The sequence below is a fragment of the Mustela nivalis genome, assembly GCF_964662115.1.
Source record: "Mustela nivalis genome assembly, chromosome: 4".
NCBI classification, from domain to species: Eukaryota; Metazoa; Chordata; class Mammalia; order Carnivora; family Mustelidae; genus Mustela; species Mustela nivalis.
This window is the reverse complement of record NC_139023.1, coordinates 141,612,863-141,637,288: the sequence shown is the minus strand read 5'-3', so window position 1 is coordinate 141,637,288 and position 24,426 is coordinate 141,612,863. Positions and strand designations below refer to the sequence as shown.

Below are 24,426 nucleotides of genomic sequence, written 5' to 3'. Positions count from 1 at the left end.
AGACTTCAACTCTTCACTGGATATAGGCAGATACCTTCAACTTATTAGCACAAAGACCTCAAGACCTCTCAACAGTTCTTTGAGTTCTTTGTGTGTGTGTGTGTGTGTGTGTGTGTGTGTGTGTGTCTGTGTGTTGTATTTTTCTCATTTTAAAAAAAATTGTATTTTTCAGTGTTCCAAGATTCATTGTTTAGGCACCATACCTAGTGCTCCATGCAATACATGCCTTCCTTAATACCCACCACCAGAGTAACACATGCCCCCACACCCCTCCCTTCCCAAACCCCCAGTTTGTTTCTCAGAGTCCACAGTCTGTCATGCTTTGTCTCCCCTTCCGATTTACCCCAGTTCACTATTCCTTTCCTTCTAATGTCCTCATGTTATTCCTTATGCCCCACAAGTAAGTGAAACCATATGATAATTGACTTTCTCCGCTTGACTTACTTTAACAGTTCTGCTGAGACCTCTATCACATGGCAGCTGGTTTTCCTCAGAGAAGCTTATCTAAGAGAGAGCAAGGCCGGAGCCACAAAATCTTCCACAAAAACTTTTGTGACCTAGTCTCAGAGGTAAAATACTATAACTTTACTTGTATTTTGTTGATAACAAAGACTGACCCTGATACAGTACGTATATTTCCACAAAAGCATGGATCATTGTGTCCATCTTGGGGACTAGCTACCTCTCTTCCCCAAAACCCTAAATTATAGCAATAGTCTGCTTTGCCCATAAAGACTGTTTAACCAGCATAACTCTCCTTTACTTAGATGGACAACAAACTGAGCTTGGAGTTTTTATTTCAGATATTGAGTGTTGCTGTCATCCTTTGTCATTTTTGAGATGTTCTCCCAAGACTTTTTTTGGGAAGATTTTTATTTGGTAGCTATTTCTTGGTCCCATAGACCAATAAAAGTGATCACTGGGACTAACTGAGCCAAAACTCTGATAGTGCTTTAGATTTGCTAGAGTGTGAGCATTTCTAGGGGAGGAATTAGGCTTAAATTATTTTTCAAGCTGTATTGTCAAGAACATAGTTGATACTCAGTTAATGTTTGTTGAATAAATGAATGCAGAATTCAGATACAGAAACATAATCCTACAATTTTCATTTTAAAAGGTTGAGAAGTATTGAGTGGTAGATTATTGTAAATATGCAACTCTCATTTCCTTTATCTTATAGATCAGATGCCACATCTTAATTTCTTTCTCAAACACTTCCAACCTGCTTGATGAAACTGGATGGATGAGAGACATATCTCTGATTTGATCAATGAAGTCCAAGAAAAAATGGAATTCACATAGAATACATTCATTCCATTAAATGAATATGACCTAATTCATCATTCTAAAGTATTTGTAATAACTTGCCCACAGTTGAAGAACTTTCACCAGATACAATATAACATTCATTTTTATCTTTCTGTGAATAATTTCTGTGAGTATATTAAATGTTGAAAGTTTTAACCAATGGAACCATCATCTGAAAATAAAATACCATTTTATTTTTCTACCAGCAATTACCCTTATGAAAGTAGAGTCACATAATTTTCTCTTAACAAAGAAAACAAAGGGATACTAAATAACAAAATGTGGAGATGCTGGCAGTTGAGAGTTGGTAAAAAGGGAGATATATACCCAATATATACCAATAGGTATATACCCAGACAACTTTATAAGTCCAATTGAATATAATATATAGATTTTAGTGATATTATTCTCCTCAAGCAAGCAGGTAATCCACAGGTTAAGCAAGGCGTTGAACTAACCAGAGTACATTTAAACTTATCCAAACCATAATAGACCATTTCCTCTACTTGCACATTTATAAGTCATATAAAGTATATGAAGCTCACTTAAAATCAAGATTTATTTGAGTTTTCATTTTTCAATAATTAATCTTATAGAACACCCCTAACGAACAGGTTCAAAAATTAATGTCTATATCCTAAATAAGTTAAGGATAATCAGGAATAATCAAGATACCAAATTAAAGAAGGCAAAATAAATTCTACCCATATCAATAATTAAAGGAAATATGGCCCCCCAAAAGGAGAGATTATGATGGACAGAAATACAAATACTGATATGTGTATTTTAAAGATTATTTATTTGAGGGTGAGAGAGAAAGTGGCGGGGGAGGGGGGAACAGAGGGAGAGACTCTTCAAGGAGAATCCCTGCTGAGAGCAGAACCCTACACAGGGCTTGATCCTAGGACCCATGAGATCATGACCTGAGCCAAAACCATGAGCTGGATGCTTAACTGACTAAGTCAACCAGGTGCCCCCAACATGTGTATTTTAAAAGTTTAAAACGAGTGCAAAGATATAAGCAGAACATTAGAAGCTGGATTATAGTCACAATAAATTAGATATATTAGATTATCCTATCTTCTGAGTTCATCACTTAGAAGAAAGGAGAAAATTTAGGAAATGTTTAGAGAGAAGTGTCAGAAGACATTAAGGATTAGAAAGAGAACTTCTGAGGAAAAATATTTTTAAAGGCCTATTATTGAAATAGATTCTTATTAATCTATACATAGCTTTAACTTTGTGGATAGAGAAAAAGTTACAACTACAATGAAAAATGTGTAAGAAAAGAGTCTTATGTTACAGAGTAGAAAGTTCTGAGAAAGATAATCATTAAAAAAATCCGACCTGTCAAGGACAATTATGTAATTGCCAGAGTCTTTAAAGATGACATTATCATTTGGTTAATGTACATCAGATCTTGCCTGAAGGCAGTGGAATAAACTGAATAGCATGAAAGATATCTTGTAATTTTATAATGGGTAACAAAACAGTGATTAGGACAGGAAATCAGTTCCAGTATTAATTACATAACTTAAATAACCATATGTTATAAGGGTAAGAAAAATTTACTATATGAAGGGCTGGAAATGATATATGGAAAAGAAGTAGTAGAACTAGAGGTCTTTGCTCATTATTCAGGATATGAACTAATTAGAAACCTTACATTAATATAATAATATGGTTCCAGTTAAGAATGCACCATTGGATTGAGAAAGTAATTTAATCATTCATTTGTATTCTCTAAATGATTTTCTTAAAAGATAATGGCTAACCTACTCCTTTCAAGGTATTCCCATTAGAATTCCAGGAGTTCCTTAATATAATCTACAGCTTCCAGGTTGAAAATCCACCAAAGTCACAAAAACTTAATGAAGGTGAGAAACAAGTTCAGTGTATCTGTGACAGTCTTTAAGACTAGGGAACTGAACGACAGACAACTCATAAGGAAAGGTAACAAAAGGTACAAGCCTTCTAAAAGGCTTGTTAAACTTGTTTTCTGAAACTAAGTTTGACAAAACATATGTTCCTAGAGGAAAATGTAAAGCTTTTTCTTTTTTACTTCATTGATCTAAAATTATAAAATTATAATTCAGAAGAAATACTTTGTATATATTAACCAATTTGAATACATGACTTGTGCTTCATTCCAGTGAGATTCAAACCACTGTAATATGAATTATGGGGTGTAAAAACATGGATATAATGAATATTTTTAGAATATGTATGGTCCTAATACTATGTAATTTGTTAGCAATTCATGTCATTTATAGAGCATTCAGTGCCAGTACCATGCTGTCTTGATGATGACAGCTTTGTAATAGAGCTTGAAGTCCGGAATTGTGATGCCACCAACGTTGGCTTTCTTTTTCAATATCCCTTTGGCTATTCGAGGTCTTTTCTGGTTCCATATAAATTTTAGCATTATTTGTTCCATTTCTTTGAAAAAGATGGATGGTACTTTGATAGGAATTGCATTAAATGTGTAGATTGCTTTAGGTAGCGTAGACATTTTCACAATATTTATTCTTCCAATCCAGGAGCATGGAACATTTTTCCATTTCTTTGTGTCTTCCTCAATTTCTTTCATGAGTACTTTATAGTTTTCTGAGTATAGATTCTGTGTCTCTTTGGTTAGGTTTATTCCTAGGTATCTTATGGTTTTGGATGCAATTGTAAATGGGATTGACTCCTTAATATCTCTTTCTTCTGTCTTGCTGTTGGTGTAGAGAAATGCAACTGATTTCTGTGCATTGATTTTATATCCTGACACTTTACTGAATTCCTGTATAAGTTCTAGCAGTTTTGGAGTGGAGTCTTTTGGGTTTTCCACATATAGTATCATATCATCTGCGAAGAGTGATAATATCATTCTCAATGGAGAAAAACTGAAAGCTTTTCCACTAAGGTCAGGAACACGGCAGGGATGTCCATTATCACCATTGCTATTCAACATAGTACTAGAGGTCCTAGCCTCAGCAATCAGACAACAAAAGGAAATTAAAGGCATCCAAATCGGCAAAGAAGAAGTCAAATTATCACTCTTCGCATTCAGTAATTCTATTAACTTCTCCTCAGTTCTTGCTGATGATACTTCTCTAAATCTACAGAGTGAATTCAATAAACAGGAGTGCTTACATTGTGGAGTATTATTAATGTTGGGACACATTATAAATTCTCAGAGCTATCTTCCCTAAAATGTTTCTAGTGGGGCAGATACTGAGTTTCAGAAAGCACTCCTGTAATAGACTAATCTTTCTCAAGGCAAATGCTGCAAAATATTTTGTTTATCAATTTAATAACAACTGTAATTCACAAAGATGAAAGACCTTGGTCACTTATGAAAAAGGGAAAAGATAAGCATAAAACCTCAGAAGATGGAGTCTTTAACTTACAACATAGTGCCTCTTGCATATTTCCTTTATGTTTGTTTTATTTGTACCAAGTGTTCACAAATGGGCTATAAACAATGAACACAAATCTTTTAGAATGAGATGGGTCACACCGTGGTAATGTTCAGGTGGAAAATAGCAAAGAGAGGATAGATCGCAACCAGGGTCTTGATTCATCTTATAGAGCCTAAAACTCTAAATCATCTTTTTCATAATTTTCCTTCTCTTTCCCTCCTCTTCTTCCTCTATGCTTCCTATCAGAAAACAGCACTTAAGTATGCCATTACATGCACTAGCCCCATGAGACAGCAGTAGATCTGTGGCTTTCCTTAGATAAGTTCTAAACTGCTGGTTTTAAAACTTAAAGAGAAATCATTTCTCAAAAATATTACCAAAATACAAATTTCACTATCTTGGTTCTTTAAATTTATGTTTTCAAGTTTACTTTTATAGCTTCATTGAAGTATAAATGAAAACCGCACATATTTAAAGTGTACAATTTGATGAATTTTGGCATAGACTTACTTACATGAAGCCATCAGCACAGTGACAATAATAAATTTTCTATCATCCCAAAATTTCATAACCCACCACATTTCACTTCTGCTCCCCACCATGTCAGGTATACACAGATTTGCTTCTGTCAAAAGATTTAGTTTGCATTTTTTAGACTTTTATATAAATGGAATCATACTCTTGACCTCTTTCTTTTTTGTCTGATTTCTTTCATTCAGCATATTCTTTTGAGATTCAGCCATGTTGTTACCTGTTTCAATACTGACAATAGTTTGTTCTTTTATATTGCTGAGTAAGAAGTATTCTGCAAGGGTATATCACAATTTGTTTATCATTTCACCTGTAGATAGGCATTTGGGTTGTTTCTAGTTTGAGTATTTTATTTAAAAATGGATCTATGAATATTCATGGACAAGTCTTTATATGGATTTATACTTTCTTTTGCCTTGGTTAAATGGGATGGTATGGTGGGATCATAAAAGAGATATACATTTAATTTTTTAAGAAAATATCAAACTGGATGTGGTGCATAAACAATAAATTCTGGTACATTGAATAGAAATTTAAAAAATTAAAAAATTTTTAAAAAAGTCCATTGTTATAAAGTTACTTTGACAAATCTCCTTTCTCTCACTATCTCATTTCTCTCTGTATATGTGAGGTATACCTGGAATTTGGTACATTTGTGTTTAGGTGTGTATAGTGATTTGTTGCTCTTTTTTCTTCATATTTTTCTGTATTGATTTATTTCAAATTATGGAATTTGTATCATTTCAATAAACTATAAATTCATTATTATTAAAAAAAAAGAAAATATCAAACTATTGCAAAATGTTTTGACCATTTTACATATGCACTGGCAGAATATTAGTGTTAAAGTTGCCACCCATCCCTGTCAGCACTTGGTGTGTTCAGTTTTCAATTTTAGCCATTATAGTAAGTTCTTAGCCCATTGTGTTTAATTTACATTCCCCTAATGAGTAATAATGTGCACATCTTATCTGGACTTGTTTGCCATTTACATAAATTCTTTTCTCTTTTTATCTTGTGTTTACTTCTAAAATTTTACTTACAGTAAAATTCACTCTTTTGGTATACAGTTCATTTCAACTAATTTTTAGAGTCATATAACCACTATCATTATCAAGAAACAGAATAATCCTATCACTCTATGAAGTCCCTCATCCTGCCTTTTTGTAACCAAACCCTCCTACAAGCTATAAGCCCTACAAATCACTGGACTGATCTGTCCTTATCGTTTTGCTTATTCCAAAATGTCATTTAAATAGCATCTATATATAACCTATGAATTAGCTTCTTTCACTTAACATGACACATCTGAAATTCATGTTGTTGTGTGTGTCAAAAGTTCAATCCATTTTATAGCTGGAAATACTTCACTGTGTACATGTAACAAATTTTATCTACTCACCAGTTGAAGAATATTTATGTTGTTTCCAGCTTTTGGCAATTAACCCTTTCTTTTATTAAAGATTTTATTTATCTATTTGATAGACAGAGGCAGAGAAGAAGGCAGAGAGAGCAGGGGAGGCAGGCTCTCTGCTGAGCAGAGAGCCTGATGCGGGGCTAGATCCCAAGACCCTGGGACCATGACCTGAGCCCAAGGCAGAGTCTTTAACTCACTGAGTCACCCAGGCACCCTCAGATTTTGGCAATTAGAACTAAAGCAACTATATACACTTAAACGTAAGTTTTTGGTCAACAAACAACTTCATTTCTCTTGGGTAATTATCCGGAGTAAGGTGGCTGGGTCTATGGTTAGAGTAACTTAACTTTATAAGAAAGCACCAAAATATTTAGAAATTGATTGCATCATTTTGCATTTCCACCAGTAATGAATGAGTGTTTCAGTTGCTCTACATCCTTGCCTTGGCTTGACTTGGTGCTGTCATGTTTGAAATTTTATTTTAGTCTTTCTAATAGGTGAATATTCCCATTGTAGCTTTAATTTATATTTCCCTAATAACTAATGATGTTGATCATCTTTTCATGTGCTTATTCACCATCTGTATATCTCCTTAGTCTATTTGGTTTTGCCAAAATACAAAGTTAATTCATAGAAGGAGAGTCTTTTCAACAAATAGCACTAGCACATCTGGGTATCAACATACTAAATTAAAAAAACAAAAACAATAAAAAACCAAGTACAAAAAGCAAAAACAAAACAAAAAGCCAAGTAAAAAGAATAACTCAGGATAGATTTTATACTGATATATAAACCCCAAAAGTATAAAACTTCTAGAAGAAAACCTTGTGACTATAAGTCTGACCAATATATCTTGGTATCACAATAAAAGCATAAAGAATACAAGGATATTTCCCTGATGCTGAGTGATGTTGAGCACTTTTTCATGTGTCTCTTGGTCATTTGGATGTCTTTTTTGCAGAAATGTCTGTTCAAGTCTTCTGCCCATTTCTTGACTGGATTATTTGTTCTTTGGGTGTTGAGTGTGATAAGTTCTTTATAGATTTTGGATACTAGCCCTTTATCTGATATGTCATTTGCGAATATCTTTTCTCATTCTGTTGGTTTTTTTTTTTTTTTAATTTTGTTGACTGTTTCCTTTGCTGTGCAAAAGCTTTATATCAGGAAAATACAAACCAAAACCACAGTGAGATATCACCTCACACCAGTTAATTTTAGCCATTCAGAAATGATAGGTGTTGGTGAGGATGCAGAGAAAGGGGAACCCTCCCACATTGTTGGTGGGAAGGCAAACTAGTGCAGCCACTCTGGAAAACAGTATGGAAGTTTCTCAAAAAGGAACTTTCAAAAAGTTGAAAATAGAGCTGTCCAACAACCCAGGAATTGACTACTAGGTATACCCTAAAGATATAAATGTAGTGATCTGAAGGGGCATATGCACCCCAATGCTCATAGCAGCAATGTCCACAATAAGCAAACTATGGAGAGAGTCTAGATGTCCATCAATAGATGAATGGATAAAGAAGATGTGGTATATATATACAATGGAATATTATGAAGCTATCAAAAAATAACATAAATCTTGCCATTTGCAATGATGTGGATAGAATTAGAGGGTATTATGCTAAGTAAAAAAGTCAATCAGAAAGACAATTATTATATGGTCTCTCAGATATGAGGAATTTGAGAGGCAGGGCAGGGGTGTGGGAAGGGAGGGAAAAATCAAACAAGATGGAACTGGGGAAGGAGACAAACCATAAGAGACTCTTATCTAAGGAAACAAACTGAAGGTTGCTGGAGGGAGGTGGGAGGAATAGGGTGGCTGAGTGATGGACACTGGGGAGGGTATATGCTATGGTGAGTGCTGTGAATTGTGTAAGACTGATGATTCATAGACCTTTACTCCTGAAACAAATAATACATTATATATTAATAAATTTTAAAATATGAGGGTAAACTAGATTTCATCAAAATTAAAAACCTCTCTTCAAAAGGCATTATAAAAAGACATAAAAAACAAGACATAGATTAGGAGAAAATATTTTCAAAGAATATATGTTAAAGCATTTCTATTCAGAATATCTAACAGGCTTTTTAATGACAAATAAAAAATATATATTAAAAAATGGTCAAGATTTGAACAGATACTTCAATGACATACAATGACAAATACATGAAAACATCATCTACTAGAAAAATGTAAATGAAAACCATAATGGAATACCAATACATATCTATTAGAAAGACTAAAATTAGAAAAACTGATTAAACCAAGTACTGATGTAGCTGTGGAGTGAATTTAGCTCTCGGATCTCTCCTGATGGGGAATATGAAATAACTGAACTACTTTGGAAAACAGGTTAGTTAAGACAAATGCTTTGTCTAGACTCAGACCTGTGCAGGAATGTTCATGGGAACTTTCCTTATATTATCATGTTTTTGAAAGTAACACAAATGTCCATCATCAGGTGAATGAAAAAACACAGTATGTTTCCACTATTCTTGAGGAGGCACCAAAGTGTAAAATAACCACTTTTTAAGCTGCAGGCACAATACTTAACAACTGAAATGAATATTCTATAGGGCCTATGTATCACCCTATATTATCTAAGTGACAAATAAGAGTTCTAAAAAGGATCATATCTTCTTTGTTTTTTTAAGTTTTTTAAATTAACATATAATGTATTATTTGTTTCAGAGGTACAGGTCTATGATTCATCAGTCTTACACAATTCACAGCACTCACCATAGCATATACCCTCCTCAATGTCCATAACCCAGCCACCCTATCCCTCCCACCCACAACCCCTCCAACAACCCTCAGTCTGTTTCCTAAGATTAAGGGTCATTTCTTCTATATTATAAAAAGAAATAATAAGATTCAGCATCTTACCTATATATCTGTATCCTTCTTCCCCATTTACTATGGGTCTCAGCCAAGTTGACCTAAGTCGTATATTATTATGCACATGGGCACCTTGAGGAGGATAGAGCGTAAATAACATTTCAATTGCATTGTACTTCTTGATGAGTTCAGAATATTTCTCATGGTCTGTAAAAAAAAAAGAATATTAAAATGTTTTTAAATTTTAGACATTTTTGTCTAATGTGTTTCTTGTAAGTGAGGTAAATTAAAACTATTTACTAATTCGAACGCTAATGGTTATATTGATAGTGTGGGGGTTTTTTAGCCCAAGGTACTTCACCAATTTACTTTTCAGATAATTCCTAGCAAAAATTAAGGAGTAAGTATTTTACAAATATCATCTCAAACACTGTAAGTTTAAAGAAGTATAGTTAATAGGTATATTAAAAAGTAGAGTAGCCAATGAACAGCATCCATATTACACATAACATGACCATATACATTTTTTAATTGCCATTAAACAATGAAATCAGATTAATATGACAAAAATGTTGACTAAACATAGAGCTCCCCAAAGTGGAATGACTGAATTAGTATTTCTAGGTTATGATCTGTAGGAAAATATAATGATATGTATACAAATACTTATATACCACTTAATATATATAAGGAATTTTTCCAAGGGCTTTTTTTTTTAAGATTTTATTTATTTATTTGACACTCAGAGATCACAAGTAGACAGAGAGGCAGGCAGAGAGAGAGAGGAGGAAGCAGGCTTGCCGCTGAGCAAAGAGCGATGCGGGGCCCGATCCCAGGATGCGGGGCTCATAACCTGAGCCGAAGGCAGAGGCTTTAACCCACTGAGCCACCCAGGTGCCTTCCAAGGGCTTTAAAACAGTAATACAGTTAATTTTCATAGAACATCTATAAGGCATATCCTATTATTATTTCCATTTTATATAAAGAATTTGAGGCCCAGAGAAATTAAAGAACTTGCCTAAATCTTGCAGTCTATAAATGATGCAATTAGGCTTTGGATTATCTAAGAAAACTCTGATTTGTTAAAAAAAAAAAAAAAAAGTCAACCAAACATAAAGTGAATTAACTAGTAAATGAAGAAACTAGAATTCAAAAGTGATTTGAACTACAGAGTGAAAAAATCTTTGGTTATGGATCCTGGGCCTCCACTTTGCAACTTCAGTTTTTGGTTGATAAGCCATAGCCCAAAATTCAATAAGACAATCTCCTAAGCAATGAATTCAAAGAGATTCTACCTAGAAATATTTCAAAGAAAAAAGAAATACTGATGTAAATCTTCATTTTTTTTTAATTTTTTATTTTTTATAAACATATATTTTTATCCCCAGGGGTACAGGTCTGTGAATCAACAGGTTTTCACACTTCACAGCACTCACCAAAGCACATACCCTCCCCAATGTCCATAATCCCACCCCCTTCGCCCAAACCCCCTCCCCCCAGCAACCCTCAGTTTATTTTGTGGGATTAAGAGTCACTTATGGTTTGTCTCCCTCCCAATCCCATCTTGTTTCATTGATTCTTCTCCTACCCACTTAAGCCCCCATGTTGCATCACCACTTCCTCATATCAGGGAGATCATATGATAGTTGTCTTTCTCTGCTTGACTTATTTCGCTAAGCATGATAGGCTCTAGTTCCATCCATGTTGTCGCAAATGGCAAGATTTCATTTCTTTTGATGGCTGCATAGTATTCCATTGTGTATATATACCACATCTTCTTGATCCATTCATCTGTTGATAGACATCTAGGTTCACGTAGTGATCCAAAGGGGCACGTGCACCCTAATGTTTATAGCAGCAATGTCCACAATAGCCAAACTATGGAAAGAACCTAAATCTTCATTTATAAGCCTGTTACATTTTTGTTCTTTCTTTCCTGATTTCCTTCCTTTCTTCTTCTATTCCTTTATTTTGTTAAATAGTATATTTTGGTACAGTAAGTATAAAGCAGTATGACATAATGCTTACATGATTAAGAAAGGAGATTTGTTGGTGGGCTGTGTGCCAGGTATCAATCTCTTACCTCACTCCTCATCCACCTTTTACTGTTCTGCTTGTAAGACTAGAATACTTCTTCGCCATAAGGCACAATTTTAAGCGTCTTCCATAGAAATCCACAAAGTGAACTAGATGGTGAAAGGGCTCTTCCTGTTTTTGGGTAGTTCTCTCTGTTAGCTCTCACAGTGCACAGTACCCAGCAGTGTAGGACAATTTCTGGGGGGTGTCTCCTGGAACCACCCCCCACCATACTCACACTGGGAGCTTTCCACCAAGTTTATGGTGCAGCACTTTCCACACTGTGACACCTCTCTATGAATAGTTCCCCAAGAACCCCAGAAAGTGACTTTCTTATGGGTTCCTCTAGCCTGCTATCTCAGTGAACTTCTCTGCTATTCAATGGGCCAGAGCTATGCCCTCTCCAAGATGTGCTTCCATGGGGGTGGTGAGGAGGGTAGAAGATCTTCTTTAAAAATTTGTTCTTTCCAGGACACCTGGGTGGCTCAGTCAGTTAAGTATCTGCCCTCAGCTCAGGTCATGATCCCAGGGTCCTGGGATCAAGTTCTACATCAGGCTCCTTGCTCAGTGAAGAGCCTGCTACTCCCTCTGCCTACTCTGCCTGCCACTCTCCCCCTCCCCCTGAGCTCACTCTCTCTCTCTCTCCCTCTCTCTCTGACAAATAAATAAATAAATAAAAATCTTTAAAGCAATTGTTTTCTTTTCCTTGGGTGTTCTGCCTCAGACCTAGGAGTACCTGCCACTACCTATACATGTACTTCTCAATTTTTTAGAGTTATTTTTGCCCTTAGTAGTATATCATAATTAATAATTCTTTACATTAAATTCTTCCTGCTCAAATTACTGTGTAGTTTCTATTTCCTGACTGGACCCCAGCTGATATGTTCAAAGAAGTATAATGGGCCTTAATGTTCAAATCACCATTAACAAGGTGTGAAATATTAGACAAATCAGTTTACCTTCAGGTGATAATATTTGTCTCATAAAATTGTTGCTAGGATAATCCTAACATTTAGGTGATATAAGATATATAAAGCATTTATATGGCATCATGTCTTTACGTACTAGATGAAAGTGTTATCAATTTTCATCTAGTACTAGTTCAGTAATAACAGAAATGATGAAAAAGTCAGAAAATAATAAATAATATGTATTGTGTCTTTCAGTTATACACATATTAGGGACTTTTCTGCCTCCTTTTAAAAGGGAGAGTTCAAAATTCCTCAGTGGAGCACCTATTTTAGATGCGTGATATCTGTGTCAACACCCACAAACATCATCTGTCGAGAGCAGAGAGGAAGCTGGAACTATTATAAAGCAGTGCTTAAGAGTGAATATGCTCTATTTTTTTAATTCAGTCGTACTTCTTACGGAAGTTGAGAGGGGAGCTCCTCAGGCAGGGTGTGTCTTCCTGAGTTGTAAGGGACACTAGGGATACAGCATTGTAAATGAGAAATCACACAGCAAATAAAATACAATGCTCAAGTTTTCTATTAAAGATAAGAAAACAAGAGAGATCAGAGTTTCTTTCTTTGAAATCATAAAGAAAATTAAAGTAAAAAAACTAGCAAGAATTGTAGCTATTTAGTGTGAAAAGATAGAATTACACTTGAGGTTTCGCCCCTTCCCAACATTTGTATCTTTCTAACCCCATTAGTTTAAAAAAGGAGGTTTAGTAATGTTATTTGATAGGATTATGCTTACTAGTTTCAAAAAAGTACTGTATTATGCATAAAAACAAATGTTTCCAATTTCAGGCAAAATAAATGCCTTAAACTAAAATCTCTGTGGCAGTAAACATAGAACTGCCACTTTTTCTTACTGGTATATCCTGATTAAAGACTAAGCAGAAACACGTGAAGTTGGTGGAATGTAGCATTTGCCAGGACTGTAAGACATGGTGCTAATTCTAACAGCAGACTCACATTGAAGGTTTCTAGCTCAGAGTCCTGCTAATGTCACCATTTACTATCAGGTAAACCAAATGGAGGCTTGGATCTTATACAAACTAGGCATTATGATTTTTGAATGATTGTACCTTCCTTCATAATATCAAAGATGATTCCAGATAAACACTTTTAATTTTAGAAAACATATAGCTTATAAAACATGTCCTCTTTCTATTTTATTACATATGTCATCCCAAGATAAAAATAGGAATTTAACTACTGTTGCTGATATTGATAATTTTTGTTATTTATGGAGCAACTTCCTTTCACTGCACTGCTGAGCCAATACTGCCATATTGGATTCAGATGTAATAATACTTTTCTCTGAACTCACAATAAGAGTTTTTATTTACCTCTTCCTCCCTAAGCTATATGTGCAGTAAAAATCTAAAGATCTTCCATGTATGTATTCTAGATCTGGTTCTGTGGCAAAAGCCCACACGAAATTTCTCTATTGCTCCCAGGTAACCAAGTAGTTAATTGTCCTCATTAGAGATAGCAGTGGTTTATAGCAGAGGCTGTGGAGCTGAACTGCCTGTGTATGAATCTGGATCTGCCATTTATGAGCTGTGTGACCTGAAGCAAGTTATCTAACCTCATTCCAGTTCAGTATCATAGTAAAACTGTCCACATTATAGTGCTGTTATGAAGACTACAAGGGTTAATGTAAGTAAAGTCTTTAGAAGAGGATCTAGTCTTTAGAAGAACACCTAATTAATAGCCAGTCTTATTTAAGCATTAGTTATTACTATTATTATGATGATCTTCACTTAACAGATGCTGGTACAGCCTCTATCCTATTTAGATAATGATAACAGTTCCGGTCTCTTCTTCCATCTTGCTTGCTTGTGGGTAGATGGAAGAAAGGTCAGTTGTCTTGAAGCCATTGCGTTTTCTGATCACTCCTACATTATTTTGGATGCTCTATGGGTCAGTGGTTCCTACTCGATAGTGATCAGAAGTTTTTGTTAATTGGTCATTTGTGGGCTACTAATTGGTGTTATGGTGTTCTTCCTTGTCATTATTATTAACAACATTTTTTTTTAAAGATTTATTTATTTATTTATTTGACAGAGAGATCACAAGTAGACAGAGAGGCAGGCAGAGAGAGAGAGAGAGAGAGAGAGAGAAGCAGGCTCCCTGCTGAGCAGAGAGCCCAATGCAGGACTCGATCCCAGGACCCTGAGATCATGACCTGAGCCGAAGGCAGCGGCTTAACCCACTGAGCCACCCAGGCGCCCAATTATTAACAACATTTTGTTGGATTTACAGATTTACAGATATTGAAGGCACCATCAATTTACATAGCACTAAGACATATAAAGGACTAGAAATTTAACTATGGCATACCATTGATTATAAGACATAGGTTAATTTAGGCAACACTAAAATATGAAAGTATGCATCTAGAGCTAACAAAATGTGGCAAAATCAAGCAACCTAGCTACTTAATTGAGAACTCCATGCAGGTAACAAATAAGCATCTCAAAACATGGCCTGTGCCAGGGTTTCTTGTCTCAGTAAATAACATTTATCTCTTTTTTTCCTTTCATGTAGATAAAACTGTTTTCTTCTTAAGTATATAGCTTAATGCATTTAGCAAATGTTAATATAAAGCAAATACCAAGATATAGAGCACTGTTATCACCCCAGAAAGATTCCTGAAACCCATTTCTAGTTAACCTCCCACCCCTTCAAAGACAACTGTCATTCTTCCATCTATCTTTATAGTTTTATTCTTTTTTTTTAAATTCAATTAGCCAACACATACTGCATCATTAGTTTCAGAGGTAGTGTTCAATAATTCATCAGTTGCATATAACACCCAGTGATCATCTCATCAGGTGTCTTCCTTAATGCCCATCACCCAGTTTCTGCATCTCCTCATATACCATCCCTTTAGCAACCCTCAGTTGCTAAAGTGTAATAAGTCAATCAGAGAAAGACAATTATCATGTGATTTCAGTCATACTTAGAATTTAAGAAACAAAACAGGTGAACATAGGGGAAGGGAAGGAAAAATAAATTAAGATGAAATACTGAAAGAGTCAGATCATTACAGACTCTTAACTATAGGAAACAAACAGGGTTGCTGAAGGGAAGATGGCTGGGGGAGAGGGCATTAAGGAGGACTTCTGAAGTAATGAGCACGGGGTGTTATATGCATCTGATGAATCACTAAATTCTACCTCTGAAAGTAATAATACAGTATATGTTAATATTTTTTTTTAAGATTGTATTTATTCATTTGACAGGGAGAGAGCACAAGTAGGCAGAGCGGCAGGCAGAGAGAGAGAGAAGCAGGCTCTCTGCTGAGCAGGAAGCCTGATGTCGGGCTCAATTCCAGGACCCTGGGATCATGACCTGAGCTGAAAGCAGCCGTTTAACTAACTGAGCCACCCAGGTGCTCTATGTTAATATTTTTAAGAAGTAAGAGTGATAAAAAGAAAGGCCATCTATTATCATAATACTCTCTTTCTGGAATTATTATTAAAGGATATTTCAGCACTAAAAATGCATGAGCCACACAATCTCAGATGAAAGAACAGTATTTATATGGAATGATGAGAACCTTGAGCTTCTAGGATTTTTGAAGGTGTCAATTTTTTCCTAATGGGCCTGTCCTCAATACAAATCCCAGTACAGACTCAATACTGAAATAGGATATGTGTGCAAATTGTTAGTTCAAGACCAGTCTTAAATGTATCAGGGAGAGTTAGCGGGTTAACAAAGCTTCAATAGTGACCCTCAGTTACTAAACCAGAATGGCAGACCTGGTTATTGGAGTCAACTATTAACATGTATTTACAAGTATGGGTAGAAATAGCTTATTCTTTACCTTTGCCCAGTACCTACACTACTATGTAACTCAATTTATTACCAAGGTAAAAATATACTTTAAATCCTTCCTTCAAACATAAAGTTCATAAGCTAAAAGCAATGGTGATAGTGGAGGTTTTCTTCCATTGTGAGCATTATGCTCTCATTAAAATGTTAATTTATCTCTCCTGTGCTGCTGACAAGCCATGGGAAGCTTCAGTATAGGGTTATCAAATAAGAGTTTAAACTAGTGGTAGAATTATCTACAACCCACTGTAAGTGACCAATTGCTAAACATTGTATATTTAATATTCTGTCACTGCTACAGCACTTCTGTTGCTTTCATTTTCTTTGACTTGAAATAAAAGATTGTCATACTTTTCTGTCATGCCATTTTTATCTAAGCTTTTCTATTTATTAGTAAATCCAAGAGAAGAATACCAACTTACCAGTGGAAAAATTGTCTTGAACAAGGGAAATGAATCTAAAGCATCCCCATTCTTAAATTAATGAAACTTTCTTAAATTTAACTTCCTTTAAGAAGGACAAGATCTTAATGATTGTTAATGAAGGAGCAAAACATTAAGATTCAAAACCAAAGGGCAAAATGGTTTAAGGCAGTTACACAATATGCCACTGGATGATATAACCAGTAAATATAAATGCAAGGGCAGTTGATTTTTCATATCGTAGTTAAATACTTGGCATGTATTGATTAAAAATTTGTAAAGTCTAGGCAAATATTAATTTAAAGATTGCTGAAATATAACAAGTATTACTTTTAAATCTTTTTAAATTTACTTTTTTTTTTAATTTTTTATTTTTTATAAACATATATTTTTATCCCCAGGGGTACAGGTCTGTGAATCAACAGGTTTACACACTTCACAGCACTCACCAAAGCACATACCCTCCCCAATGTCCATAATCCCACCCCCTTCTCCCAACCCTCCTCCCCCCAGCAACCCTCAGTTTGTTTTGTGAGATTAAGAGTCACTTATGGTTTGTCTCCCTCCCAATCCCATCTTGTTTCATTGATTCTTCTCCTACCCACTTAAGCCCCCATGTTGCATCGCCACTTCCTCATATCAGGGAGATCATATGATAGTTGTCTTTCTCTGCTTGACTTATTTCGCTAAGCATGATAGGCTCTAGTTCCATCCATGTTGTCGCAAATGGCAAGATTTCATTTCATAGTGATCCAAAGGGGCACGTGCCCCGAATGTTTATAGCAGCAATGTCCACAATAGTCAAACTATGGAAAGAACCTAGATGTCCATCAACAGATTAATGGATCAAGAAGATGTGGTATATATACACAATGGAATACTATGCAGCCATCAAAAGAAATGAAATCTTGCCATTTTTAAATTTACTTTTAAATCTCCTCTGTTCAGGAAAACAGACGTATATTGTCAATTTGCCACAACGTTCTTTACTATATAATTTAAAGGTTAAATATAAGAAAACTGTGTCCTTGATATATATATCTTTATGAATCCAATAAAATTTCTACAATAGAATAGAAAATTAGGGAATTGCAGCCATTGGATAACTCAATAATTAAAGTACAGTTATTTCAAAAGGTTCACTTCCACAACGGAATATAGAAAGTTCCTAGGAAATATCCTAACATTTTAATTTTATTTCCATTGTATTTTTACGTTTTAGACTTAAAAGCAAATTCAATATATTTTCAAATATTTGATAAAGAAAGCTAAAAGACTCTCCTTTTTCTGTCTTCATGAAATTTAGATTGAAAACACAGATCCTATTAGCATACATAAATTATATAGCTACATAATGCAACACATAACTTTAGTTAATAATTCCAATAGAAATATAATACTTCCTTATGAGGGACATTTTATTTCTTCTAAAACTCTATGTAAAAAAAAAAAAATGGTATGTTAAAACCTAAAATAAATTGCTAAAGAAAAGCTCAATGATAGATTTGTGTTTAAAAACAAAAAAGCATCACTGTTATTAAACAACAAAGAGTAAGGTAACTTCACATCTAAAAACCTGAAAAAAATAATAACATAAAAAAACAGCATATTTAAATACTAATACCTAAGGAGGAACAAACTTTTTTTAAAGATTTATTTATTTATTTGAGAAAGAGAGAGGGAGACAGATTATGAGCAGGTGGAGGGGGAGAAGGACAAGCAGACTCCCTGCTGAGCCCTATGCATGTCTCAATCTGAGACCCTGAGATCCTGACCTGTGCTGAAGTCAAATGCTTAACCAACTGAGCCATCCAGGTTCCCCAAGGAGGAGTAAAGATTTAAGTTGGGATTGGTATAGATCAGGTAAAATGTAAATTATTTTAATATATGTTGAAAAGGTACTTAATATAACCAAAAAATAATGCTTTTCATAAAAACATCTAGTAAATTTGGAAGAAAATACTTAAAACAAGCATTAGCAGTACATAATAACAAAATTAATGAAAAAACAAAAATGTCCATCATTATCATTATTATCTAATGTCTTGAAAGTTCTAGCCAATGCAGAAGTCAAGAAAAAGATATCATAAAGTCACATCCTAAATGATAGATGCATAATAGTGAAAAGTATCATTATTTTCAGGGGGGCAATTACATAGTCATAAAACTCAACAAGATCAGGTGAAATCTATTATTATCATCAGAAAATATGGCTATAGGTTATAAAATAAACATACAATAATTAATAATCATAAGAAAAACTTGCTAGAATACATAATAGACAAAGAATATGATTCAACAGTTTTTAAAAATGACAAAATAGCTGGAAAAAAAAGCCTATGTGTGTGTCCTTATGGGTGATTGTCTATATACTAAAAGTCATGCAATTATTGCCTCTATGTGATTGGGGTATTATGCTTAATTTTAAGTATTCCATTCTAAAAATATGCCTTTATGGTACCTGGGAGGCTCAATGTGTTAAGCCTCTTCCTTCAGCTCAGGTCATGATCCCAGGGTCCTGGGATTGAGCCCCACATCGGGCTCTCTGCTTAGCAGGGAGCCTGCTTCCCCTCTCCCTCTGCCTGCCTCTCTGCCTACTTGTGATCTCTCTCTCTCAAATAAATACAATCTCAAAAAATATATAAAAAAATATACCTTTAATTTTTCTCTGAAGCTTTGACTCTCAGGATGACCAGATTAAATCCATTAACATTACTCTATTCTGACAAAAGACAAATACTCCTCTCACTTTAATCCGAATACTCTTACTTTGAAAGAATACAATAGTGCAAAAACTCTTAAAACTTAAGAGCACAGTAGCAGTTTTTATTGAACTCTTCATACATAATTCAAAATATTTCTTTTCACTTTCTTGTTAAGAATATTTTAATAAAAAAATTTAACTCTTAAGTTGGAAGCATAGAAACTCCAAATAAGTATGTCACCTTAAATTGTTAAATTAAAAAATTAATTAATAATTAACTAAATTAAATATTAATTACCCAGTTCTCTTCTTCTTCTTTCTTTTTAAAAAGATTTATTTGAGAGAGCATGCATGTGTGTGTGCATGTGCAAGGGGGAGGGGCAAAGGGAGAGGGAGAATCTCCAGCAGACTCCCTACTGAGCAGGGAACCTAATTTGGAGTACAGTCCCACCATCCTGAGATCACGACTTGAGTCAAAATCAAGAGTTGGACACTTAAATCAACTGAGCTACCCAGGCACCCCAAAACATTTTTAATATAACAAAATAGAAATATATCTTTAGTGAAACATTAAAATTCCCTAAACCTCTAATAAATTTCAAGACATTTGACAGAAGAAATGAAATTCAGACCTAAATTAGAATACCTAGAGCTGATAAAAACTTCTTCAGATATTGGACTGGAAGGAAGAATCACGGTCCTCCATGACATTTTGAGGGAGTGACAAGACCTTTCTATGTAGATGAACATAGGAGAAGCAGAAAAAGTAACAGAGGTACCCAGTTCCATTCCACACCTAGAATGATGCAGAGGTGGTACCAAAGGAAGAAAGATTAATGTCTGTCTTACGTGCCCAGTTCATTCACCCTATCCCAATGCCCCTTAGGTCACAATCACTGATAGCACCAAGTCAAAGTCCAAAAATCTCATCAGCTCAAAAGTCCCAAATCTTATCATCAAAATCATCTAAATTTGGAATGGGTGATACTCAGTATAATCCATCTTGGAAATAATTCTTCTCTATGTATAGACCTCTGAAATTTAAGAACACATTGTCTGCTCCTAAATTACAATGGTAAAACAAGCACAAGGTAACAGCTAAGACATTTCCATTCTAAAGAGAGAAAATGGAAAGATAAAAACAGGTATTTTTGAAATCCAGCTGGATAAACTCTGTTAGATTTCAAGGGCTGGGAATAATCCTCTGTGATTTTCACCTCTGCCCTCTGAATCATCTTTCCTTTTTCATGAAGAGTACCATGGATTTGTAGCTGAGTCGTTTTATCAGTCTGTTCCTTGCCTATAAACTTCTAGGCGTCCAGTAGCCTTCTTTCATTTCATACTGTCTCTGTCCTTTTTGGTCCAAAGTGACCAGGTTCTACTGGTATAAAGTTCTCAAGAATCTTGTCGTTCTCCCATGTATATTACAGAGATTCATCCCATTAGGCTTCTCACAAATATCCAAATAGGCTTCTCCACAAATCTTCCTTGGAAAATCTCACCCTGATTTGTGACTTCTGCCTATACCTAACAGAGTTTCTATAAATCACACATTTGTTTTTCTCTTCAAAGTACATTTTGGTACTGAATTATCCTTTATATCTTTCTGAGGTATTAGCAAAAGGTTGCCCAACCACACTCTTAGCTTTTCCTTTACAGCATGTTTTCCTGATAGTGAACATCTTAGTTTCAACATCTTTCACAATTTGAATGACTTGAGAATTTCCCAAATCACCTATTTTTGGTTCCTTTCTGTTTAACAGTTTTCTTTCAAATTATCCCTTGCATTTTACCATAAGCTGCAAAGAGTAACCAGGCTGTGCTTTGAATTCTTTGCTTGGAAATCTCCTCAGCGGAATGTTCAAGTCATAACGTACAAACTCTACTTTCTACATAACTTTAGGACATAATTCCACTGAGTTTTCTGCCACTCTATAACAAGGATCTCCTTTCCCCTAATTTCTAATAATGTGTTCCTTATTTCCTTTTGAGTCCTCAGTTAGCAGTATTTTTAAGTTCTATATTTCCACCAATAGTCTGTGATTCAGATATACTCTCAGGTGATATAGATTTTCTCTACCATGCTCCTCACTTTCTTCTGAGTACTTATTAGCAGAATCAATAACCTCCATAATTCTATTATATGTCTGTTCAAGGCAATCTAGACTTTCATTATCAGAGTCTTCAATATTCTCTAGCCTCCATCAACTGCACAATTCCACATTTTTAGACAGTCTTTATCAGTCAGTGTTCAACTAGAGAGGCAGAACGAGGAGAAGATATACATTAAGAGATGTGTTGCTGGGGCGCCTGGGTGGCTCAGTGGGTTAAGCCTCTGCCTTTGGCTCAGGTCATGATCTCAAGGTCCTGGGATCGAGCCTCGCATTGGGCTCTCTGCTCAGCAGGGAGCCTGCTTCCCCCTCTTTCTCTGCCTGCCTCTGCCTACTTGTGATCTTTCTCTCTGTCAAATAAATAAATAAAATCTTTAAAAAAAAAAAAAAGAGAGATGTGTTGCTTATATACTTGTGGTGACTGCATAGACAAGTCCTAAATCCACAGAGAAGGATATTGACAAGGGAAGGCTGGAATTCTTGGGCATGGTTGAAGACACTATACACAGGTACAATTTCTTCTTCAGGGAGGTCTCAGCTGTGTTTTAAAGGCCTGCCAACTGACTGTATCGGGCCTGCCCAGATTACCTAGGATAATCTCCCTTACTTAAAGTCAACAAATTATGTACTTCGATCATATCTACAAAGTACCTTTGTAGCAATACCTACATTAGTATTTGATTGAACAAGTGGGAACTATAGCCTAGTCAAGCTTGCACATCAAAAAGGCCATTATGGCAACTTAATGAACTTAAGGATATAAAAGTAGCCTTTTGCAACCCAAATCACTTCCAACAGGTGGTAATAGATGGCTTCAGTTTTTCCAAAACAAAAGTCAACAAAGAAAGAAAAAAAGAAAACACTTAAAAGGTCTGAGAGAAGATGTAATCCAAGAGCTTTAAATGAAGGCAAGTATAAAGATAACAGAAACATTCTCAAGAAATACGGCCCCCACAACCTCTTCCTGGAATAAAACAATAAAATACCACATTTTATTAAAATAGAGCCAAATAAAATTGAATCAAAACAAAGAACTAAAGAATGAAGAAGCTCATGGTAAAACATGAAGGAAGGGAAGAAGGAAGGGAAATGCGTATGTAGAACCACAGACTAACCAATTGTAGGACTTACAGAAAATGTGTATTTGTTAGACACATTGAAAATATTTTCAAAAATTATAAGATACATTTTTAAGATTAGGAGATGTTTGAGATAAGTAAAAGGAAACTTAATTTTCTCATTTTATTGGTAGGATGTCAATAGATGGTTTTGCTAAATTAGGAAATACCTTAAGTATTTAAATTTGTTAAACTATTCTTTAAAGGATCTAAACCAATGCAGAATTATCTCTGATAAACTCCCAAAGGATAACATACACGTTTCTTATCCAGACACACTGCTGCCTCTAACAATTTAGAAGTTTGGTTACCAATGAAAAGGGGAAAGACCACACATCTATGTATTTAACTGTCTTTCCCCATTCTCCAAATTAATTAAAAGCATTTGGAAAGAAGCTCTCATGAGATACTTTTTCTGTAGATACTTAAATAGCACACTTTTTCTATCATTTAGACTTATATCATTTTATTCGGTTTTCTAGATCAAAGTAAACATTTATCAATCAGGTTATCTAATAATTACATTTAGAAGAAAAGCTCTACGATGTTTAAATAGTTTTCTGATATTTGAAATAGGAAAAGCAGCAAAATTCCAGTGTTTTGTTCATCTTGTTTCTTGGAAATATAAGACAACTTGAGTTATTTCCCCTTGGGCTTTTCCAAAAGAGCAAAATTAATTGCTTGAATAAAGATAAGCATATTACATAATTTATAAATGTGTGTGCAATTCACTGTCCTGTATTTAATTTCTTTCATAAGATAACAAGCTTAAAGGACAAAGTAAATTAGAGACCTGCTATCTTTCTATTTTAATGGGGCTTTAAAGAAGATTTTGTAATAAAAAAAAAAAAGGGGGGGAAACTAAAGAAAAACAGATTAGATCAAATGGATTGGTGAAACAGATTGTTTTTAGTGGTCCATGGCAAATTGACAAGACTTATTAGTTAAATTGATAACAAATATGAGCCTAACATATTATATTATCTTGAAGAAAAGGGGAAAAAGTTAATGTAACATAGTTCAGAAAATGCACTGGAATAATCTTCAGAATAATACAAAGTAAAGAAGAAAAGATAGATGAATTTGATTACATTAAAATTAAGAACTATGGTTTATCAAAAAGCCACCTTTCCCCTTAACATCCACTCCCTTTTGGGTTGGAAATACCCTTTGTAAGTAACACTAAGTATACTAATGTGGTTCGTCATACACTGCAATTAGATCACATTCACAATGTTCATTTCTTACCTTTAACCTTCAAGTACAGTATAGAGACATTTTGTTGAGAACTGTGAATAATAAAACCTGGAAACACCTTCAGGAGCACTTTTTTCCTACTCTTCAATGAAGTTTTCTTTTTAGCTCAAAAATTAGCATTAATTAGATATAAGTGACTGAGACAACAGTGGCTGAAAATTCACCACGGCTGTCAAGGTAGGGTAAAATCTGCATTCCTGAAAAAGCTCATGTAGCTATGTGTATGTTTGTGTTAAATATGTGTATTCATATAAATCTCTGAGTCTTAAACTCCTTAACAGAGGATATAGAGTATGTAAAAAGTTATTTCTAATATATGTTATCAAACTTTGTAGTTGATACATATTTGATACTCCAGGTATCCATTTTCAAAATCAGAACTGAAAAAAGTATTTTAAACCAGGCATATGGTGGTTAAAAATATGATCCTAATA

General features: G+C 34.6%; 1 protein-coding gene across 1 annotated transcript in view; it reads right to left on the bottom strand.

Annotated features, from left to right (window-relative positions):
- IQCM (IQ motif containing M) overlaps positions 1 to 24,426 on the bottom strand; it is a 436,096-nt gene that overhangs the window by 68,126 nt on the left and 343,544 nt on the right. The window contains exon 13 of the mRNA XM_082727609.1: positions 9,557 to 9,715. Within this exon, the coding sequence (XP_082583735.1) occupies positions 9,557 to 9,715 (159 nt within the window). The remainder of the gene's footprint in view (positions 1 to 9,556; positions 9,716 to 24,426) is intronic.